At 28.7% G+C, this 19,559-nt stretch overlaps 1 protein-coding gene across 5 annotated transcripts in view; it reads left to right on the forward strand.

Annotated features, from left to right (window-relative positions):
• The window catches only part of Ih (hyperpolarization activated cyclic nucleotide gated potassium channel Ih), a 297,036-nt gene that overhangs the window by 260,300 nt on the left and 17,177 nt on the right, over window positions 1-19,559 (forward strand). For all 5 annotated transcript variants that reach the window (XM_085943435.1, XM_085943436.1, XM_085943437.1 and 2 more), the window contains 3 exons: window positions 3,497-3,660; window positions 9,045-9,187; window positions 15,388-15,525. In XM_085943435.1, coding sequence (XP_085799561.1) covers window positions 3,497-3,660; window positions 9,045-9,187; window positions 15,388-15,525 — 445 coding nt within the window. The remainder of the gene's footprint in view (window positions 1-3,496; window positions 3,661-9,044; window positions 9,188-15,387; window positions 15,526-19,559) is intronic.

The following is a 19,559-nucleotide window of genomic DNA, read 5'->3' on the forward strand; positions in this document are numbered from 1 at the left end:
GCTTCTCCACGTTCATTTACGTGTAGGTTTATGTTGAAAAAAGGAATTCATGATGTGAAGATTGTTGGTTTCAGCAAACTCCACAAGCATGTCCCCTCTACCATCCCTATTAGTATATTAGTAATTATAAAACGCTTTATAGTATTACAATATACTTAATCAAATACAATACTCATGTTTTGAAAAAAAATATATAATTAAATCCTATCTAAAAATGTTAATCAATTCATACTATTTATGTCATAGACAATTTCTCAATACCAACTATTGAGAGGTTATATTTTAATAAATTTTAACTGCAATAGATAATAAATAGGTACGTACATACACTCACTTTATATGACTAAATGGGGATACTTGATATTATGTAGATACTTTGTCACAGAAAATACAAGGTAATAATAAACTCAAAAAGATATACTGTTCTTCAAAATGCAAATATACATTGTATTAACACTATTAATCTAAGTACTAATTAAAAAAATATTCAGAAAGTCAATCACTCAAAAAGTGACACATATTTATGACAGCTATGTTGAAAATCATTACAAGTTTCGTGACTATTTATGGACTAATCTGTAGCCATCATCAGCTGTCAGCGTATCATAAAATTGTTCTTTTAATCTGATAGTACATGTGAAAAGATATTTCCATCTCGAACACGTGGTTACTATCAGTGTTTCTCAACAACAACAAAAAAAACAACAAAGCAAACAAGTTTAGCTTGGTAATATTTCTACAATATCTACTGCATGCATAGCACAAATAACTCTATATTTTTGTTAGAATCGGCTAGCAATATTATTGTTTCATTGTTTTTTAATATAATATGTTGACATGTTGTTAAGATTTTTACAACATAGCATTATAATCTAAGAGAACAAGTTATAAATGTGAAAAATACAAGCATTCTATAAATCTATACCAATAATAAAATTGGATTGAATGTCTGTCTATTTAATTATAACACAAAAACTACTCAACCAATGTTGATGAAACTTACACAGCTTATAGGCTACATTATTGACATTGATCAATGGTCAATTTAATATACTTAATTATATTATACATCTTGGCTCTCGATAGGTTCCTCATAAGAAACTCTTCGAAAATCGAACAAATTCTATGTTAATAATTTGTAACAATTTAAGATAAAGGACGCACCTAGAAATTGAAAATTAGGTAATATAAACGGATCAGTGTATTTCTTCATTGTGCATATCTGTATACGTTTGTATGTTATATACTATGTATGTAATATAAAAACACAGTAAGTGCTTATTATAGTGAGATAATTGAGGACAGTACCGTTAAACGGGTCTAGGACGATTCGGCGCCGGGACAACTGGGCGCCACGCAATCGAACGGAATTCGAAAATAAATAGATTTTCGTGAATCATTAGTACTTTTAAAATACATATTTAATATTATTATTTATATTTAAATTATTGTATTATTATTTAATACTTGGTGAGAATGTAAACATGCACAGGTAAATATTGATTTAATTGTGCATATATTTATATTCCTACTAGAAGAGAGTTCTTTTATTGCAACGTTTTTCTCAACTCATATGCTTATTTGTCCGGTGGTTCTTTATCCGGTACAAATCTTGTTATTTAATTTAATTTTTAACTAACTTCCCGACTAGCTATACATTTGAAACTTTTAGAATATATCAGAACACGATGCCAATGCATTTTTAATACTTTTAGCCATCTTTAAGTAGAATTGAATTCATTTTCAGTTAATTTTTGTATGAAAAGTTATTTCGACACCATTATTGGTTGCTAGGGGTCTGGGGTCCTAGCAACTAAATTATTAATATATATGTGCGTTACTATGGAAATCAATACGACATGTCAAGTACAAATTTTTTTGATCGTTTAAGCTAGTCAAGTCAAGTTTATATGGTTCAACAGAATTTAAGAACGTTGTATATAAAAAGTTATTTTTATCTTGTAATTATTTTTATATACCTAAAGCCTTAGGCATGATAATTCTCAATTCGCAGTAAAAAAAAAAAAAAAAATACGTTAAGACCAAAATGAATTAAAACTACTGAGTAGTAGATAGAACCCGATTAAAATTCCTCGTCTACTTTCTGTATAAAATCGTAACGAACGTCTATTTACTCCATTCGACAGTGCGGTGCTCAATTGTCCCGGCGCCCAGTTGTCCTATTCACGGACCCTATAAAACAAAATAAAAACAGAACGGTACTATTTTCTTTGTCGTGTTGGATATTCAATGGCAGTGGTACATTAATTTAGTATATTTTATGGGTAGATGTGTGATTATTATGGGCTAAATTTTAAAATAACAAATATGCATAATAGTCATAAGCGAATTAATGTATATTGCATTGCGTATTCACAACGTTTAGAAACACACGACCTAGAACAAATATTATAATAGTTCACATGAGACCGCTTGACTTCAGTTGACTTCTTCTAATTATTAATCTGATGCGGCTTCAAAATAATAATATCTTAGGTACGAGATATGCGTACAGTAACACAATATTATATCAAATGGCATTATTTACTTCATTTCATTATATTTCTCAATGCACTTTGTTAGGTGGCCTATTTATACCCCGTTTGTCCACATAGATCAGATTGAGGAATAATTAGTGTATTAGGTATACATAATATCAATCACTCATAATTATAATCCCCGTTTCACAGGTAGCGAAGTTTATCGCTCCAATTTTCGCCGACGAGTAATGTAAAAGCTTCCATACATATACAACTCCCAACTACAATCACTTGGCGGAAAATTATCTCGCGGCAATAAAGTCGCCACGAAGGGAAATCTGTCATTTGTATATAAACGTTGCATTATAAAATACATCATTTTTAAGTATTTCCAACACCTATTAGAAAAAATCATAGAAAAATTGTTGGAAGTTGGTTCAAACTCACATCTTTCACTATTGCAGATAAGTGCTCTTCTCATCTGAATATCCACCGAATAAATGCGAATAACTACGCTCTCACATGTCTCTTCTCAAGTGTTACAGACAATTCATGAGAAATATATTTCTGTATACGAAAGGTAAATTACGGTAAATCCAAAATGACAACTTCATAGGAGAGACGAATTTGTAATTTTTTGAACTTTCAACTTGTGGCATTTGTGAATGGAAAAAGATAAAATTTATCTATTTATCAAAACCTTTTTGTTTGTTTACCACTGTAGTTCGATTATAAGTTTCATCAAAAGAATTGTATGTTTTCTTACTGTTGTTTACCTCTAATAGTTATGGAGTTACAATGACATTTTTAATTTTTAACTTTTATAATAAGAGTAATATGAGTTACAGCTGTTTACCACGTATGCAGGATAAGTAATGAAGTAACAATATAACAATAACTCCATTTCACGATTTTTGGAGTTACAATAGTTTACCTCTGGTATACATATTTTATAAGGTGATTGTTATTATTTTTTAATCATTGGTTTTTAATCAGTTGTTTTCTTTTTCTTCCAGATTTTACTGGGACCTTTGCATGCTGCTACTTCTGGTAGCAAACCTGATCATCCTTCCGGTGGCAATATCATTCTTCAACGACGACCTCAGCACCCGGTGGATAGCCTTCAACTGCCTGTCAGACACCATTTTCCTCATAGATATCGTTGTTAATTTTAGAACAGGTAATCAAATTTTAAAATATTTTTTTCTGAAATAAACCCTATCAACCCACTATAACATAATGGTATCTTCTTGGGTAGACTGATATATACATAAAGCAGTGGGTAGGTAGGTAAATAAATAATTTCAATAAATTTTTACGTCATTATTCTTCAAAACTCTTCCAAACTCAATATTTCAAATAAAGCACAAAATTATAATGTGATATTTAACTATTTTCCTATAAAGTTTTAAATTACAGCTATATATCAGCTGTTCGCTCAATGGCCATTTTATAGTGGAATATAAATGGAAATACCTACTGCGAAACTTTAAATAATCCAAAAGGTATTAAGAAGCATAAATGGCTGATTATATTTTTTTTATTTACAATGCATATTTTTTTATTGGTCAAATAAAGTTAATTAGCGTTTTAACACTTTGTATGTGATAATCACTAACTAGGCAAATATAGAACATGTGATTATTTGTCTTTTTTTTCAATCTGAAGAGTTAAAAATTAAAAATGTATTATGATTCTCGAAAATTCTCGACAATTATGAAGAAAATATTTGTGATATTTTTAGTGTGATAAGTTTAGTCCAGACAATTTTTAGTGTCTGATTTAATAAACACGATAATGTACGTACACTTTTTTTACAATATTCATCTAGAAATTTAATTGAATTTGAATTGCTCTTTTTTTAAATATCGCGATAAATAGGTACATAATTATATTGAATGCATATTCTGAATCCATTATAATATTTATAAATATATCTTTTTACTTTTTTAACCGTGGAAATCAATGAAAATTGATTATTTGCTTATTTAAAACGAAATATTCATTCGCTATATCAAATATTTAAAGTTTTCCAATGGAAACATACCAAAAGTACCATTAAGATTTCAATACTTACTCGAAAACTGGTGTACAAAACTTCCGTTTGCATTCAACTTGCAAACTTGAAAGTTCTATGAAAAGCCAGTAACATTGCACTACTTACAAACTTTCTGTGCATGTTTGTTTTAAAATACATATTTCAAGCCAAAGCTGGTTACCTAAACACGAATATGAAATAAATACTATGTCATAGATAGATAGAGACTTTATATTTAAGATCTTTTTGCCTTCGCAAAGTGAATCATGTACGTAACAGAAGTTGCCGACCGCATTACTGAAGACTTAAAAAATAAAAAATATAATCGTAAAACCTAAGCTCTATATATTTTGATTTGACTAGCATCAAGTAGAGTAGTTTGCGTGCCAAAGTCCTTAAAGAAACCTCGATATTAAATGCGAGGTATCCATAAAGGCATCTAGAAAAAAAAAGCTCTATCTTCCACTACACAATCAGTTGAAAGTTCAGATATCAAAATAATAGACAATCAACGTCTTTTTTCTTAATGCCTACACACCGATCTGCGAAAATTGTATCTGAAATATACTGACTCCTACTAACAACAAGTTTATAAAACGCTTTGGTAGAATATTGGACAAAACTGAAAATGTAATATCTTAATCCATCTATAGGTAAATTATTGAATTAGGAGCATTCTAAATTCAATTCCGTTCTCTGCTTTACCGACCTAGTCGCATTCGGAGTAATACGATATTCTATTTATATGGTCACGGGTAATATAATACACCCTAATGATTTGATAAATCAATGTTTCCGTTTGTAATCCGCACACCGTGAGTACGCGCTTTAATATATCAATCAATCATCCTGAAAAATGACCGGCGAGGGAAATGTGTATATTAGGACGCCTCGACCTCACTGCTTGCCTGTTTTACATACAAAAAGTTTTCGGCGAACAAAAAACCCCGCCGCTTGGATAAGCGCGCTTATCGGATACAGGTAGATCGATAGCATTTGTTTTTCAAATAGTTTAGGCAACCTAAGAAAAAGAACACTAAGTACAGTAATTTTAAACATGATGCTATATTACTAATAGACCATAGAGAAAGATAAACATTTATTATAATAGAATTTAAGCTGAATTTTAAATATTAATCGTTGAAACAAGTTTTTGTTGCACAATAAATTATTATTGTAAGTCAACAAATATTAATTATTTTCTTGTTTAAAATCAATCCAAATCAATGATAGCTTATTATGTAGGAAGGGCGTACTAAAGCATTTCAATTCACCATAATCGTCAACTCGAATCATTTCACTGCTGGATGAAGGCATCTTCAAACTAATTCCACTCTTCCCTTCAGTCCTGCGCCACAAAATGGCTGGATTTATTCAATAATTGTTCCTTCTTCGAGAAATGTGTCCAGCTCATTTATTTATTTAGTATAATCGTTACATTTTTTGTCCGTACTCATTATATATGGTATGCAATAAAGCTTGTGATTTTTTGACTTTTCAAGGAAATCAAGGATATTTGATTTCTCGAGAATTCTTGAGATTCTTGAGAAATCGAAATTATTGTGAAATTACTTATTCTTGCCAAATTTAAAAAAAAGCTTGTTGGTAACTTTTTTTCATTCCGAATGTAAGTCGAGAGCTTATTTTAGTCATTCCATCAAAAAAAACATAATGAAATGGAAGAACTTTCTAAAAGCTTTTTTCACCGAAGATTTTTTTAAATTCCGGTTGTGGTCAGCAACTTAGCCTGCTAACAATTTCATGATTTCTCGAGAATCTCATTAATGATTTTTCGATAAACGATAATTTCAGAAAATTAATTGTTCGAGATTCTAGATTGCCCCTTTTTCTTATTTTTCGATTACTCTATCACAACCTCTAGAATGCACCTCTCCATACCACGATGTACTACTCTAAATTTATGAATCATTCTTTTATTAAGTCCATGTTTTGCACGCATAGATAATTACTAGAAGTACACACTGGTTGAACATTTTTAGGCACAATCGGATATTACTTTGGAAGTATTATTCAGTCGGCCAAAATCACTCCAGCCTAGCTTTGTCAGTGATCAATTTCACGAAATATATATACATCGATCGATTGATACCATTTATATACACCTATTTTAACTAAATCATTTAGGAGAATCAGCAAAACAGCTGAACATGACGTATAGTCGTTATTATATTAATTATATTTAAGTATACTTCAGCAAATTTCTGCAATCTACTTTGGAGTGTGGAGGTATTCTAAGTCTTGTGAGAAATTTTCTCAATCAATCTCAAATCATCAGCGGAACAACGCACATATTTCGAATTATCATACCGTAGAACAAACGAGTCATGTTGAAGAGTTTTTTTTAATTGATATGTATTCTAATGATGTGACTCTAGCTCTAAAATTCGTCATTAATATGTATACAAATTATTTCCATGTTGTCTTCCCAACCAATAAATCTCAGAATATACATAAAATACGTATTGTAAGATCATTTAAAATCGCCTATGTTTTAAACGCCTTAACATATTTGAAATTTTCGCGCATATTCTTTTATCTCACACGAAAAAATCGCACATTTTTCATAAAGTCCTTTGAGAATGTTTATTACTGAATTATTAAAATGTATTTATACCTAGGTAAACCTTCATACAGAATATTGTCTTTGAAGCATAAAGAAGGAAATCCATAGAGAGATAACGCTCACTGAAGGATATATAGATATTATATAGATTATTCTACAGCCAGCTTTATTTAATGAAACGTGGCAGGTATGAACATACGGTGTTCCAAAATTGGTTATCAACAACAGCGCATTATAAAAAAAAACTATTAATCACACTTATTGACATTTGCAACAAATCAATTACATGCAATATCGTTAGTAGTTTCAGTTTCTGTAGCTTGTGGGTTATAGCGTTATAATTTGATTCTGAAAATTAAGTGCTATCTTAAAAACATTTGCAAAAATATATCACGAGTTGTTGACCTTTTGGACATGATATATATTAAATAATATAGAATTAACCTGTCTGTATAATTTATATTATGTAATTGTGTTCAAAATATAATTTTTGACATTCTATTGTAAATGTAAAATTTCAAAATCAACACTTTAATAATATAACACAATCACTGCTAACCTTTTAATTACCTTTTAATTACCATATTTAAATAAAATGTTAATAACCAAATATTTTTTTTCTGTACTGGTTTCCACAATTATTATATTACAGACAATACCGGTTTTAAATATAACTATACATATTGAAGTGTTGGTTATTTATTATTAAAATAAAATATATATTTAGTTACTTACGTATGAATTAGTTCATAAACACGGTGTATTTTTCTCTGTAGAATTTTGTAATAATTTTTATTTGCTACATCAAAGAAATTTCATCTCTAAACTCAGCCAAGTGTAACTAAATGTAATTTACGAAAAGCTTCGAGCTTTTCCCCAGAGAAATTATCATCCTCTAAAGTCTAAATAAATTGACACATCTTGTAATACATTCCCAACAGAGTTGTTTTATATCGAGTACAATTATTAGTATAATATAATAATAGCCACCACTTTACCATGAATAGATTTTTATAGATTCTTTAAATTATGTAGGTATCTCAGAATAATGATACCAAAGAATTTAATTAACATTCTGCGCCACTGATATATTTCTACTTTTAGATTCTAATTATCTATCAATCAATCAATTATTGAAGTTGATGGCCACACCAAAGTATTTTCGCCTCGCACCACACTCGGTTTTACTCGGATGTATCACGGTGTCCTACGTTTGATGTGAAGCATCTTCATTTTTTATTTCAATTTCAATTAATTTATTTTTAGCATATTGTGGACATTACAAATTATAAGTTTAAGACGTTCACAACATGACATGAAACATTATTATAAAGAAGACGAAAAAAGTAATAAAAGCGATAAAAATGAAAATATAAAAGGAGAACATAATATTATAAACATACAATATCAGTGAAAATACGATTAATTATACATATATAGAAGTTCAAAGAAGTACACCGAGCTTGCTAATGAGGCCCTATTTTAAGAATTGATAAAATAGCGTCCACCTAAACTCACCCTCACGCAAGTGGAATATATCAACATCCAAAGCAATTTGGTTTAACATAGTTATCGCCCTCCCAATTGGCATTACCAGTGGCAGGTTGGTTCTGCACCTTAGGAGAATAAACAACTGATGCTCTCTATTTCTAAGATAGTTAGTTATCGGGACATACAGGTCAACAGTGTCCAGAATGGCAGAGTTCTCATTTTATTCCTTGTATTACCTCGACAATCAACAGGTGAAACTGAAAAAGTGTATCATACAAAATGTCTGGCAATTAAAGGACATTTAGTAAATTTACAAGACAATGGTTATTTTCATTCACCACTTCTGTGAACTGTAATTTTTATGACTTATATAAAAAAAATCAAACCACCACCATTTTATTAAGATCCGTCAAGTTAATATTATATCTTTATATTGTATATTATTTTACAGGTATAATGCAGCAAGACAACGCGGAGCAGGTGATACTGGACCCGAAGCTCATAGCCAAGCACTACCTTCGGACGTGGTTCTTCCTGGATCTCATCTCCAGTATTCCCCTTGACTATATATTCTTGATCTTCAATCAGGTAAACGTACGTTTCATTCGTTTGTTTTGTTTTATTTTGCCTCTTGTTTGTTTTATCATTTTTATTTATTACCCCCAATTTTGTGTTTCTGTTCCAGTTTCATTTCGTTTACGTTTTGTGTTGTGAACATCGATTGTCGTTGCTTGATTTATGTTATATTATTCCATAATAATTATTATACCGCCAGTGTGATCGAGCCAGGTTTGGTGTGACATGTACCTTACTATTTTTATAAATATTTTCCATTTTACTCTCTCACTCTCTTTTCTCACATCTCTTCTTCGTTGTTTATAAATACAATCAAATACTTTATGCATTCCATTATATTTTTGGATATCGCTACCATTTCCATGAATCACGCTTATCAGATAACGTTGACAGCAATTATAGTATCTCTACTTTTTGAGACTGAATCTCTAAAAATGCATTATAATATTACATAGTGCGTATTTCTAATTTTTTGATCATCCTTCATTCATTTATATTTTCAAAATGAAAATTCACCACAGTGATTTACATTTTTGGTTACATTTTATAATATGTAACATTGAATCAACGCAAACATTGCTTTTTTTACTTTGAAAAAATTTCAAATTTTAAAATATCAGTTATCTAAAACATTACTAATTTAACATTATACGTAATACATGGTAATAAATTTACCATTACGTAAAATATTTATCTTTCGATACCATATTATTGCGAATAGTTGACAAATTTTTCATTTATCGCCTATAATTATTATTGTTCGTTGTGCAAAATTATTTACGTAGGTAAATAGTTAAGTAGGGTTATATCTTTTTTACAAATTCAATGTTATATACCTATACAATTTACATAAATACGAATAATTTTATAAAATAAATATATCTACAAAGATTTTTTTAAGGTTTCAAAATTCGTTTACGTTTAAGTGACTAATATAATATCGTACATAATAATTTTGAATAGTCTTTTACGTGAATAAATTCTTCCGACATTATTTTAACTATTTATAATTAAACATTATTATTGCTGCATATTTATATAATAATAATTATAATAATATTAATATATGTAAGATTTCCTATCAAGTTATCAGGTATCAGACGATTTAATCATCTTTTTTTATTCTTGACGTTATAAGTCACACATTTCCTACAACGACATCGCATTAACTCATTCAAATTATTTCACTCTTCACTACTTCTCACCGAATAATGATTAAGTAATCAAATATTTCAGATATATTATTGATAACAATTATTATTAATTTATATATAGTGAAAACAGCTGATATTTTCAACAATAGGAATGCTAATTATATTTTTTAGATTAAATAGAAAGCATTATGAACTTCTTCAAACTTCTAGATACTCTTTAGTATTTTATTCGATCTCTCTTCCAGCTATAAAATCTATAAGCATTTTTCTTCTCAATTTTTCGAAATATTTGGAATTCTATGACATTATGAAACAAATTCTGTATGTCTTCTTTTTTATGTGGAAGATATTTTGGCATGATCAAAAAATAATCTTCTTTATTTGTAGGTACTATATCTTAAAATTTTCCGCCATCACATTGAACATGGTACGGTGTCAAGTGATGAGTATTTATGTAAATGGATGCAATACTAATTAATTTATTGTTATATTTATCTGCTGACACTTTCATGATATCTTTCAGTATGCACATCTTCCACCTTTGCTTGTCACTCCGTTCTCGCATAACTATCCGCAATGTATTTTATTTATTTTTGTTTGTACTTTTAATTCGCTTCTTAATTTTATTTACGTTAATTTTTGTTTCGAGTAATAGACTCATTTAATTAACAATGATTAGTTTCGATTTAACAACAGAAAACCGGAAAATCCATTTTTTTTATAATATAAATATTTTAAAATAATATTATTATATGCATATCTGGCACTTGTAGGTTTAATATAACCTTAATATATAAAATATACTATTTCTAGATGGAATATTGTAAAAAAAAATTGTGAAACAATGAATTTCATATTAAAATTAAACACGTGATTTTCCGATTTTTTTTTTACATGAATTTGTACACAATGACATAAAGAATTGTTATTTTTTAACAATTAATAGACTTATGAATTAAATAAATAATTAATATTATACACTTTTGATACTTACATAATTAGGTATTGGTTTTTATAACAATACTTAACTAGTATTAAAAATATACTAAAATCAATATAGTGGACATTGTTTATAATACAATAATCAAACCGTTTTAATTAGTAGGTACCTATATATAAAATGAAAATTAATTTTTTTGCTAAATATTTTAGCCATTACAGTTGTTTTTTTATCATAATGCTTCAGTAATACATATTTACTATCGACAACATTTTATAATATTAACAAAAAAACATTGACAAAATTTCTCGCTTTGAATGTATTATTAATAATTTTGTGGTTCAACAGATTAATTAAATAAAATGATGTATTTCTCTCTTCCAATAATTAATACAGATAGATCGATCTTCAATATTGAGACCATAACTAAATAAGATTTGATACAAATAAAAAGGATTTGAAGTTATATACATTTATATTTTTTATAAAAATCGATGTTTTTTAAAAATAAATATAAAAAATATTGAAAATATGAATTAGTCAAGTCTCTTGGATAAAACATAGAAAACTTAATAAACTAAATTTTATTAATAAATATGAACAAAAAATAATATGTCATAATAAGATGGGATCCTTTAACAAATTCATATATTATTAATTGTTAGTTGTTAGTTTATCGTTGACTTAAAGTAAAAAATATTTTTCTTTTTAAGGTTTTCAGATACATATTTATTAATTAATACAGTTTAAATTCTAAATTATCAAAAAAAATCTCTCAAATTGCAAGCTTCGTATTTTTCGGCTAGGTGCCTCTGGTTAGTAGAGGTATCGCCTTGACAATTTTCATAAATCCGTATTGGAAGAATGTATAAGTACATCATTTTATTTATAACACGTTGAGGCGCAGCATGAATATAATTATTTATTTTTAATCAAGTTATTGGTAAATTAGACACTTTTAATTGAAAATAAAAGTATTTAAAACAATCACAGTGAAAAAAAATGTATATAGTTTGGCTGATATCAGAAATTATGTTATTATTTGTTATTCTTTCAATAATATTGGAGCGTAGCTGATTTTCGACGAATTGAAAGAAGTACTGATTACACTTTTGAAATGATTTTCAGTGTTTGTGTTATTTCAAAATATTGGCTTTTTGTACTTTGAAAATTCGTTTGATAAATAAAGGGCTTTTTGAATGTTCACTAATTTTTTTGGTCAGCAGATTTTGTGCACGATCATACTTATGTTTAATAAAGAAAATGCATACTTATAATATCTACACTTTTAAATCAATTCAAATACCCCAGGAAAGTTTAGGAAAACATTCGAATATAAAACTTATATAAATATAATATATTTAATATTATATTATGTGGGTATACCACTTACAATGTTAAATCCAGGAAAATTTTATTAAAATCTGAAAATGTGAAAGCACATTATTGACATGAGTCATTATAACAATCAATCATATATTTAATTTTTTTATCTACTTGCTGGTTAAAATAGTAACATATCATGTGTACCTATTCCGAATGCACATTTCATTAATTTGCGCGGCGGCCAGTTGTACGTCTTCCAGTCAGCGACGCATTCAATTCCCGATAACATCCATCAACCAATATCGATATATTATTTGATCAATATCAAAATTATAGGTCACTCTACTCTATTTCAGTGTATCCTGGTAATAATATCATATTTGAAATCGTTCGTGCGATAGTGGTTTTTTGTGAATACCTCGGTATAAATACTTACAACGGTGATTGACTGTGTAATCACTGCTTTCTATGCATTCATATGTATATGTTCTGGTGTATACATCGATATTAGTAGAATAAAGATAATATCTTCTTATTAATTTTAACGAATATTCAATTCATTTCAATTTCATTTTTTTGCTGGAAAATGAAAGTCGCAGAAGTTTAAAGAGTGCATCGCACCCTCGCAACTAAACCGCCACAATTCCAAATTTACGTGTTTTGAGTTAATTACTACGTTTCATTGTCTATCGTTCATAGTATATGTACCGAAAATTTCATATATCAAATTCAAGTCAAAACTTCATTCAATATCTAAACATATTGCAAAAACACAGTACAAAAATGCGAAAGATAAAAACTTCAAAGCTGATTTTCTCTGTTTGACGTTTTTTGGATTGTGGCAGTTTAGTTACGAGGGTGCGAAATGTCTTTAAGTAGAAAGTAATGTTAAACTGCATCTTCAACAATGGCACTCAAATCAAACGAGTCAATAACTACGTTTATCTTGGACAACAAATGTGGAATTACGATGGAAATGTGACACGATGGCTCGCAGAACCAACTTGGCATGAACTGCATTTGGGCATCTGAATAGTAAAGGTGGCCTCCTGTTGTGCCTTAAGGGTAAAGTATTCAACCAATATGTGCTACCAGTGCTCAGGTATGCATGTGAAATATGGACACTTAGTGCAAAAAAAAGTCAAAAATGTGTAGTAGAGCAACGTGGAGGGCATAATGCGGAAAGACCACAAAAGAAACCAATGAAGAAAGAAGCAGACATTATTACAAGAGACAATAACTCGGTGAATGGACAACTAAATAAATGCTGTCATACAGTGGTACCCAAGAAGCACTAAACAACCACAGCTACGTCCTAAAAGCCGCTGTATTAAATTATCGTAATTAAGTAGGATGCCCGTAGCTTAATTGGATAAATCACATTGGCGTGATACTAGTGGTTATACAGATTCAAATCACGTTGGTTGTTATATTGTTCGTACTGAGGTGTTTTCAAGTGATGTACGTTCAATATAATATAGAATGTTACATTATCAAATCTTGTGATCTTGTGAAAAGAATCTTGTGAAAAGAATGATTTATTTTATCTAAATTCATATTATTATAATGCTGCTGAAAAAATGCTATATCCACGGGCCACTAAATGCCCACAGGAATGCCATAAAACCTGCTGGATAGACGAACTCATAAATTTCTATGGATGTACGTAGTAGCGAATGGCTAGGGACCGAAAATAGTGGAGGGAAGTAGGGGAGGTTTTCATTCAGTAGTGAATCGACCCCGGCTGATAATGATTATGATAATTTCATTCAGTTTTCAACATGGCGTAGAGCCAGTAATTAATTGACAAATCAAATGTAGCATAGTGGGCGTAGCAGTTTGTCTACGGACGTCTACGTTAGTTCAAGCTGGAGCTGACGTGAACTATACATACGAATAATCTTACGACTTTCATGCGTTTATAATTATTTGTCAGAGAAAAACTGTAATTACCATTAATAAACATTTCAATATCACATAATAATGATATACCTACTAGAGATGAATTGAAAAACCATAAAATAATCCGATAATTAACAATAATTACAGAATTCTCCTAATGCCTTCATAGGCACTATTTGAGTAAAATACAATATACATATTATTATGTTGTTATTTCTGGGAAGCAAGAAACAAAAAAATACCTACTAATATTTTAATATAGTATTTCGTATTGATTCAATACTAAATCAGTCAAAATGAAAATTTTCATTAAAATATTTATGCATTTTCTTTATTAAACATAAGATGTTTAAGTTATCGATTGGCATTAAGAGGAGTGGTGCTAGTAATAGGTCGAAAATTAAATATTTAACGCCCGAGCCATAGAAAATCTGTTTGTTTCTCTGGTGCACTATTTTTTCTTGTCCAACGAAACATCCTTTGAGGATTCATAAAAAATACTTCTATACCACAAATGATATTTTTTAATATCGCGATTCTGCTTTATAAATGCATTAGTTAATAGATTGTGACGTATCCGCAGTTATTGAAATATTGTATACTGAATTATTATCAGCATGCGTATTATATTATCTACAGTTTTGCTGTCTATGGGAGTTTTAAATTTCGAATAACTTTCCGTTATTTTAATCCACGACAAAGCGCTGAGCACCACCCCCCCTTAAGCAATTTTAAATTTCGACGACACCACACCGCCGGAAACCACGTATTTACAATGTGTAGCTACGCAGGATTTGCGCGGGAAACGCAGACGAATGCATAATGTTGTTTTTGAATCAGTAGACCAACATCTATGGTCAATGATCCTTGCTAATATGTTGGGTTGTATAACACAGGATTTCAGTGAGAGCTTCCAGATCCTGCACGCTGGTCGTGCTCTTCGTATCCTGAGGCTGGCGAAACTACTCTCCCTCGTGAGACTGCTGCGACTCTCCAGGCTTGTGCGATATGTATCGCAATGGGAGGAAGTCTATGTAAGTAAACCGTTGACTTTTTACCAATTTATTTCAACTACACAAACCCTATTATTCACACTTTTTTATTAAATACATTATCGTAATCGTATTGTTATAAAAATTGTCATCTATTTAATTATAAATATTAATAATAATATTGAATTAATATTACATACATAAAACATGCTGTCACAGTTTTATAATTATATGACAAATATAAAATAATTACACTGAGGTAAAAAAAAGTCGTACCTAAAGTTATTCATAAAAATATTTTTTTTAGAAAGTGGCACTATATTTTTTTTTAAATAACATAATATTATGTAGCATAATATAATGTGTATGTACGAAAAAACGTGTATCTATTTCAACTCGTAATAAATATACGATTTTTGCTTCAATTTATAATATGGCTGTATAGGTAGTTATTATTATTCAATAAATAATGTATGAATTTGGGGAAATAAATCATTTGAAACAAGTGACTAAGAATGTTAAAATGTTTCTGCTTTTTAATTTTGATTTTTAAAGTTTTTTCCCCTTTTGTTTGTTATCAATTAAAATACGAATGGAAGACTAAAACTTTAAATTTAGAATTGTTTGTTAGATATACACGTTGAATGTCTATACTAAATGTATACATTTTATTTGTAAATACAACGTTTTCTCTCATATTGAAAACATAATATACGGTTATTGTTAATAAAAGAAATCATTTACCATTTTTGGTTTGGCCGTGCTTGCTCAATGGTAGTCGTGCGTATTGTTTTGCGTCGTTGCTCTGCTTACTGTCCTAAAGTTAAACACAGTATGTACGTATTGCTACAAATTTTAAATGATTTTATCTATATTTACATAAATTAAATGTAAAAATATATTATAAATTATAAAATATAATTTTGTTACAACTCTTGTAGCTTTTGCTCTGTCACGGTCTTCATAGTATTGTCAAAATGTTATTTTGTTTTAATTTAAGCAATATTAAAGATTTTATAATTATCAATTTTCTCGGTAGTAAAAATACTGTATCTCCCTTTAGGGCAGTCGCTAATGTTCGATGTCGGAAAATAGCGTAACGTAAAAGTCAGCTTCATTGAGAATTTATTTCATAAGTCTTCCGTAATGCAGAGTAGTTACGGAAACCGAGAGCTTATAGTATAAAAAAGTTTAATAGGAAACCATGCGGCAAAAGCTCTCATTTCAAAATGATACAGCAACCTGAAAAGTGCCTTCTTTCTACTTACTACATTTTATAGTCTCTGAAAAATTATATACCTACCTATATTATTAGTGTAGTTTAAAACTATTCTATAGCTATCTGAACTGTTTCCGTATAATTAGTTGCGTAAGTATACCTAACATAATAATTAAAGCCATTCCATTTTTGAAAACAAATTTCCATAGAGGCAAGACTTCTTTATTTAGAAACTTTTCGGGTGGATATAGGTAGGTATTCAAATAATGATTCCTTTCAGCTTTCTTTTGATTCATTCCATAATTTAAATTATCTATGATTATAAAAACAACATATGAATATTATTTAATTACATTATACTTTCGGACATATCATTATTATTCAATACTACTATTAATTATTACACTAGATGCACATTTTTTTGTTACAATGTTAATATTTTTAAATAAACTGAACTTATTATTATATTAATACATTTTATATTTTATTTACACTTATTTTTTTACAATATCAACGTAATAATAATAATAAAACGTTTGGGTACATACTACTTTAAAATATTAATTCACCAAAAAAAAGGAATGCGACATCTATTTATAATGTCTCAATTTATGAAATAGGAACCACACTAACACTAACCCATTATTTATTTATCATGTTATTATTATTGGAATGATATTTTTTTGTTTACCGAAACATGTTATTAAACAATTTTTGTTTTAGCACTGAACTTCCCTACAAAATGATGGTACAAATTATATTTTGACAAAATGCTCATTTTGCTCAAAAGAAATGTTTATTTTTTTCGCATGGCTCCATATTGGTTCCATTTGGTAATAACTATTCAATTAATTTGGGTTAACATTCATTCATTTTCACACTCGTATTGGAAATCTTTTTACACACTTAACTAACTAAAGGGAGAATTATTAAATATATTAATAATAAATCTTACCACCTACAACTTAATAATTTTATTATCATTTATTATATATACATATACTATATACTTAAGTATTATCTATTGTGTTATCATATATTATTATAATGAATTCTCATGACATATTATTAAAAAAATGTATTGAAAATCCTGATCATAAAATACAACATCATACCTGTTCATAAAATACCTACATTCTATAGATAGTCATTGTACACATTAATTGTGGAAACCATGTTCACATAATTATTGCGATTGAATCTAGAATCATCCACTAAATAAATGACCCATTCAATCACAACAATAAAAATGTTGTGTTTATTTGGTATACTTAAAAATTAATTTATAGTCTTAATAATATGTCACTGTTCAATCTTAGATTTGCAATGCACTGTCCATCCACAATTCTACAAAATGCACTGAAACAACTATGAATGACAGTTGACATAGTTTTATTATTACTTATCTTTAATTTATCTATTAATTCTTTAAATATTTTATCTTTTTTGAATGAATGTGTGAATAAGGTCTAACAATGACTTCTTTTTCATGTCTATAAATCACCTTCCTCATTGTTTTTTTCTCAATTAAGTGCTATTTTTGCCTCTCCTACTAGATTATATATTTAATTATTATATTCTAAAGCAACACTAGTTTTGAATTATATTACTGGCTACAAGCTTTTTGGCTTTGGCTTATAGATTCAAATAATTGAATCTTTTTCTAAACCGCCATCACGGATTCAAATTTGCATGTTGCAGCACAGCGTACGAAACCAATCGTATGTGTCAAATCAAGCTTAAAAGAAAGGGCTTTGCCAACATAAAATAATTAAAATGTTGCATTTTTTTACAAATGAAATCAATTGAAATATTTTTAATTGTTGGAATGCTCCAACATAAGATGTTGGGGCATTTTTAACATTTTGCTGTATTTCTTTCAGTCATTTTGGAAACAGATTTATTGGCATAAAGTTTGCACACTATTACTATTCTAGAAATACCACATGCAATATAATAGCCTCAACGATACTATACTCAACATATTCTATCTACATTAGAACATCATTTTATAGGCATAGACAATAAAATAACATTAAATTTGATTAGCCTGCCATCTATTATACAAATTTCAAAATGACTGAATGATGTATCACAAGAAATTCATTTCACGTGTACCGTATTTTAATGCCACCACATATGAATTATTTTTAATCGAATTCATTTTCATAAAAATATCCGCACAAGCACCACTCATCCATCATCAAATTAATTATTTTCAATCTGAAATAATTGACACTTTAAAATATTAATATTAAAATTATATTGCTTAAACTGAAGAGATATATCAAATGTAAGTTATAAAACTTTTCCTTACTAAATAATATTATTATTTTTTGTTCATGATACAGTTCATAATATTGCGTTTTATTTGTGGCAGAGCCCTCATTTTTTTATAATGATAATACTGTAATGCATTGGTTGAAACTGCTTGTAAGAATTGTTTTGAATAGCAAAAGACATTATTTACTGAATTGAATTTATTTTTGTCACATTGACCAGTAGAAAATAAAATAAATCATTCGATCACCCTATTCACTGTGCTTTGACAGAAGTGAAATTATTATGGCATTGTTTATTATTTTTGACCATTTTCATATCCATTACTTCATCCACAAATACAACATTCACTACACAATGTTATTTCTAATGGCGCCAAAACTAAACATCAAGCAATAGGTTAATTATTATTATATTTCGTGCCCGTTTAAAAAAACAGCGTTATTATCTTATAAATAACATAAAATATAACTCCTTTAAATTTGAGAATAAATATTATATTATTTACATAAGTAGTAAGTATTTTAATTTTTAATACATCTTTTATTGTATACTCAAATATTTTGAAGAATAATAC

This window comes from Rhyacophila brunnea, unplaced genomic scaffold, assembly GCF_057557595.1.
Source record: "Rhyacophila brunnea isolate RB1 unplaced genomic scaffold, BYU_Rbru_1.0 scaffold_16, whole genome shotgun sequence".
Classification (NCBI taxonomy): domain Eukaryota; kingdom Metazoa; phylum Arthropoda; class Insecta; order Trichoptera; family Rhyacophilidae; genus Rhyacophila; species Rhyacophila brunnea.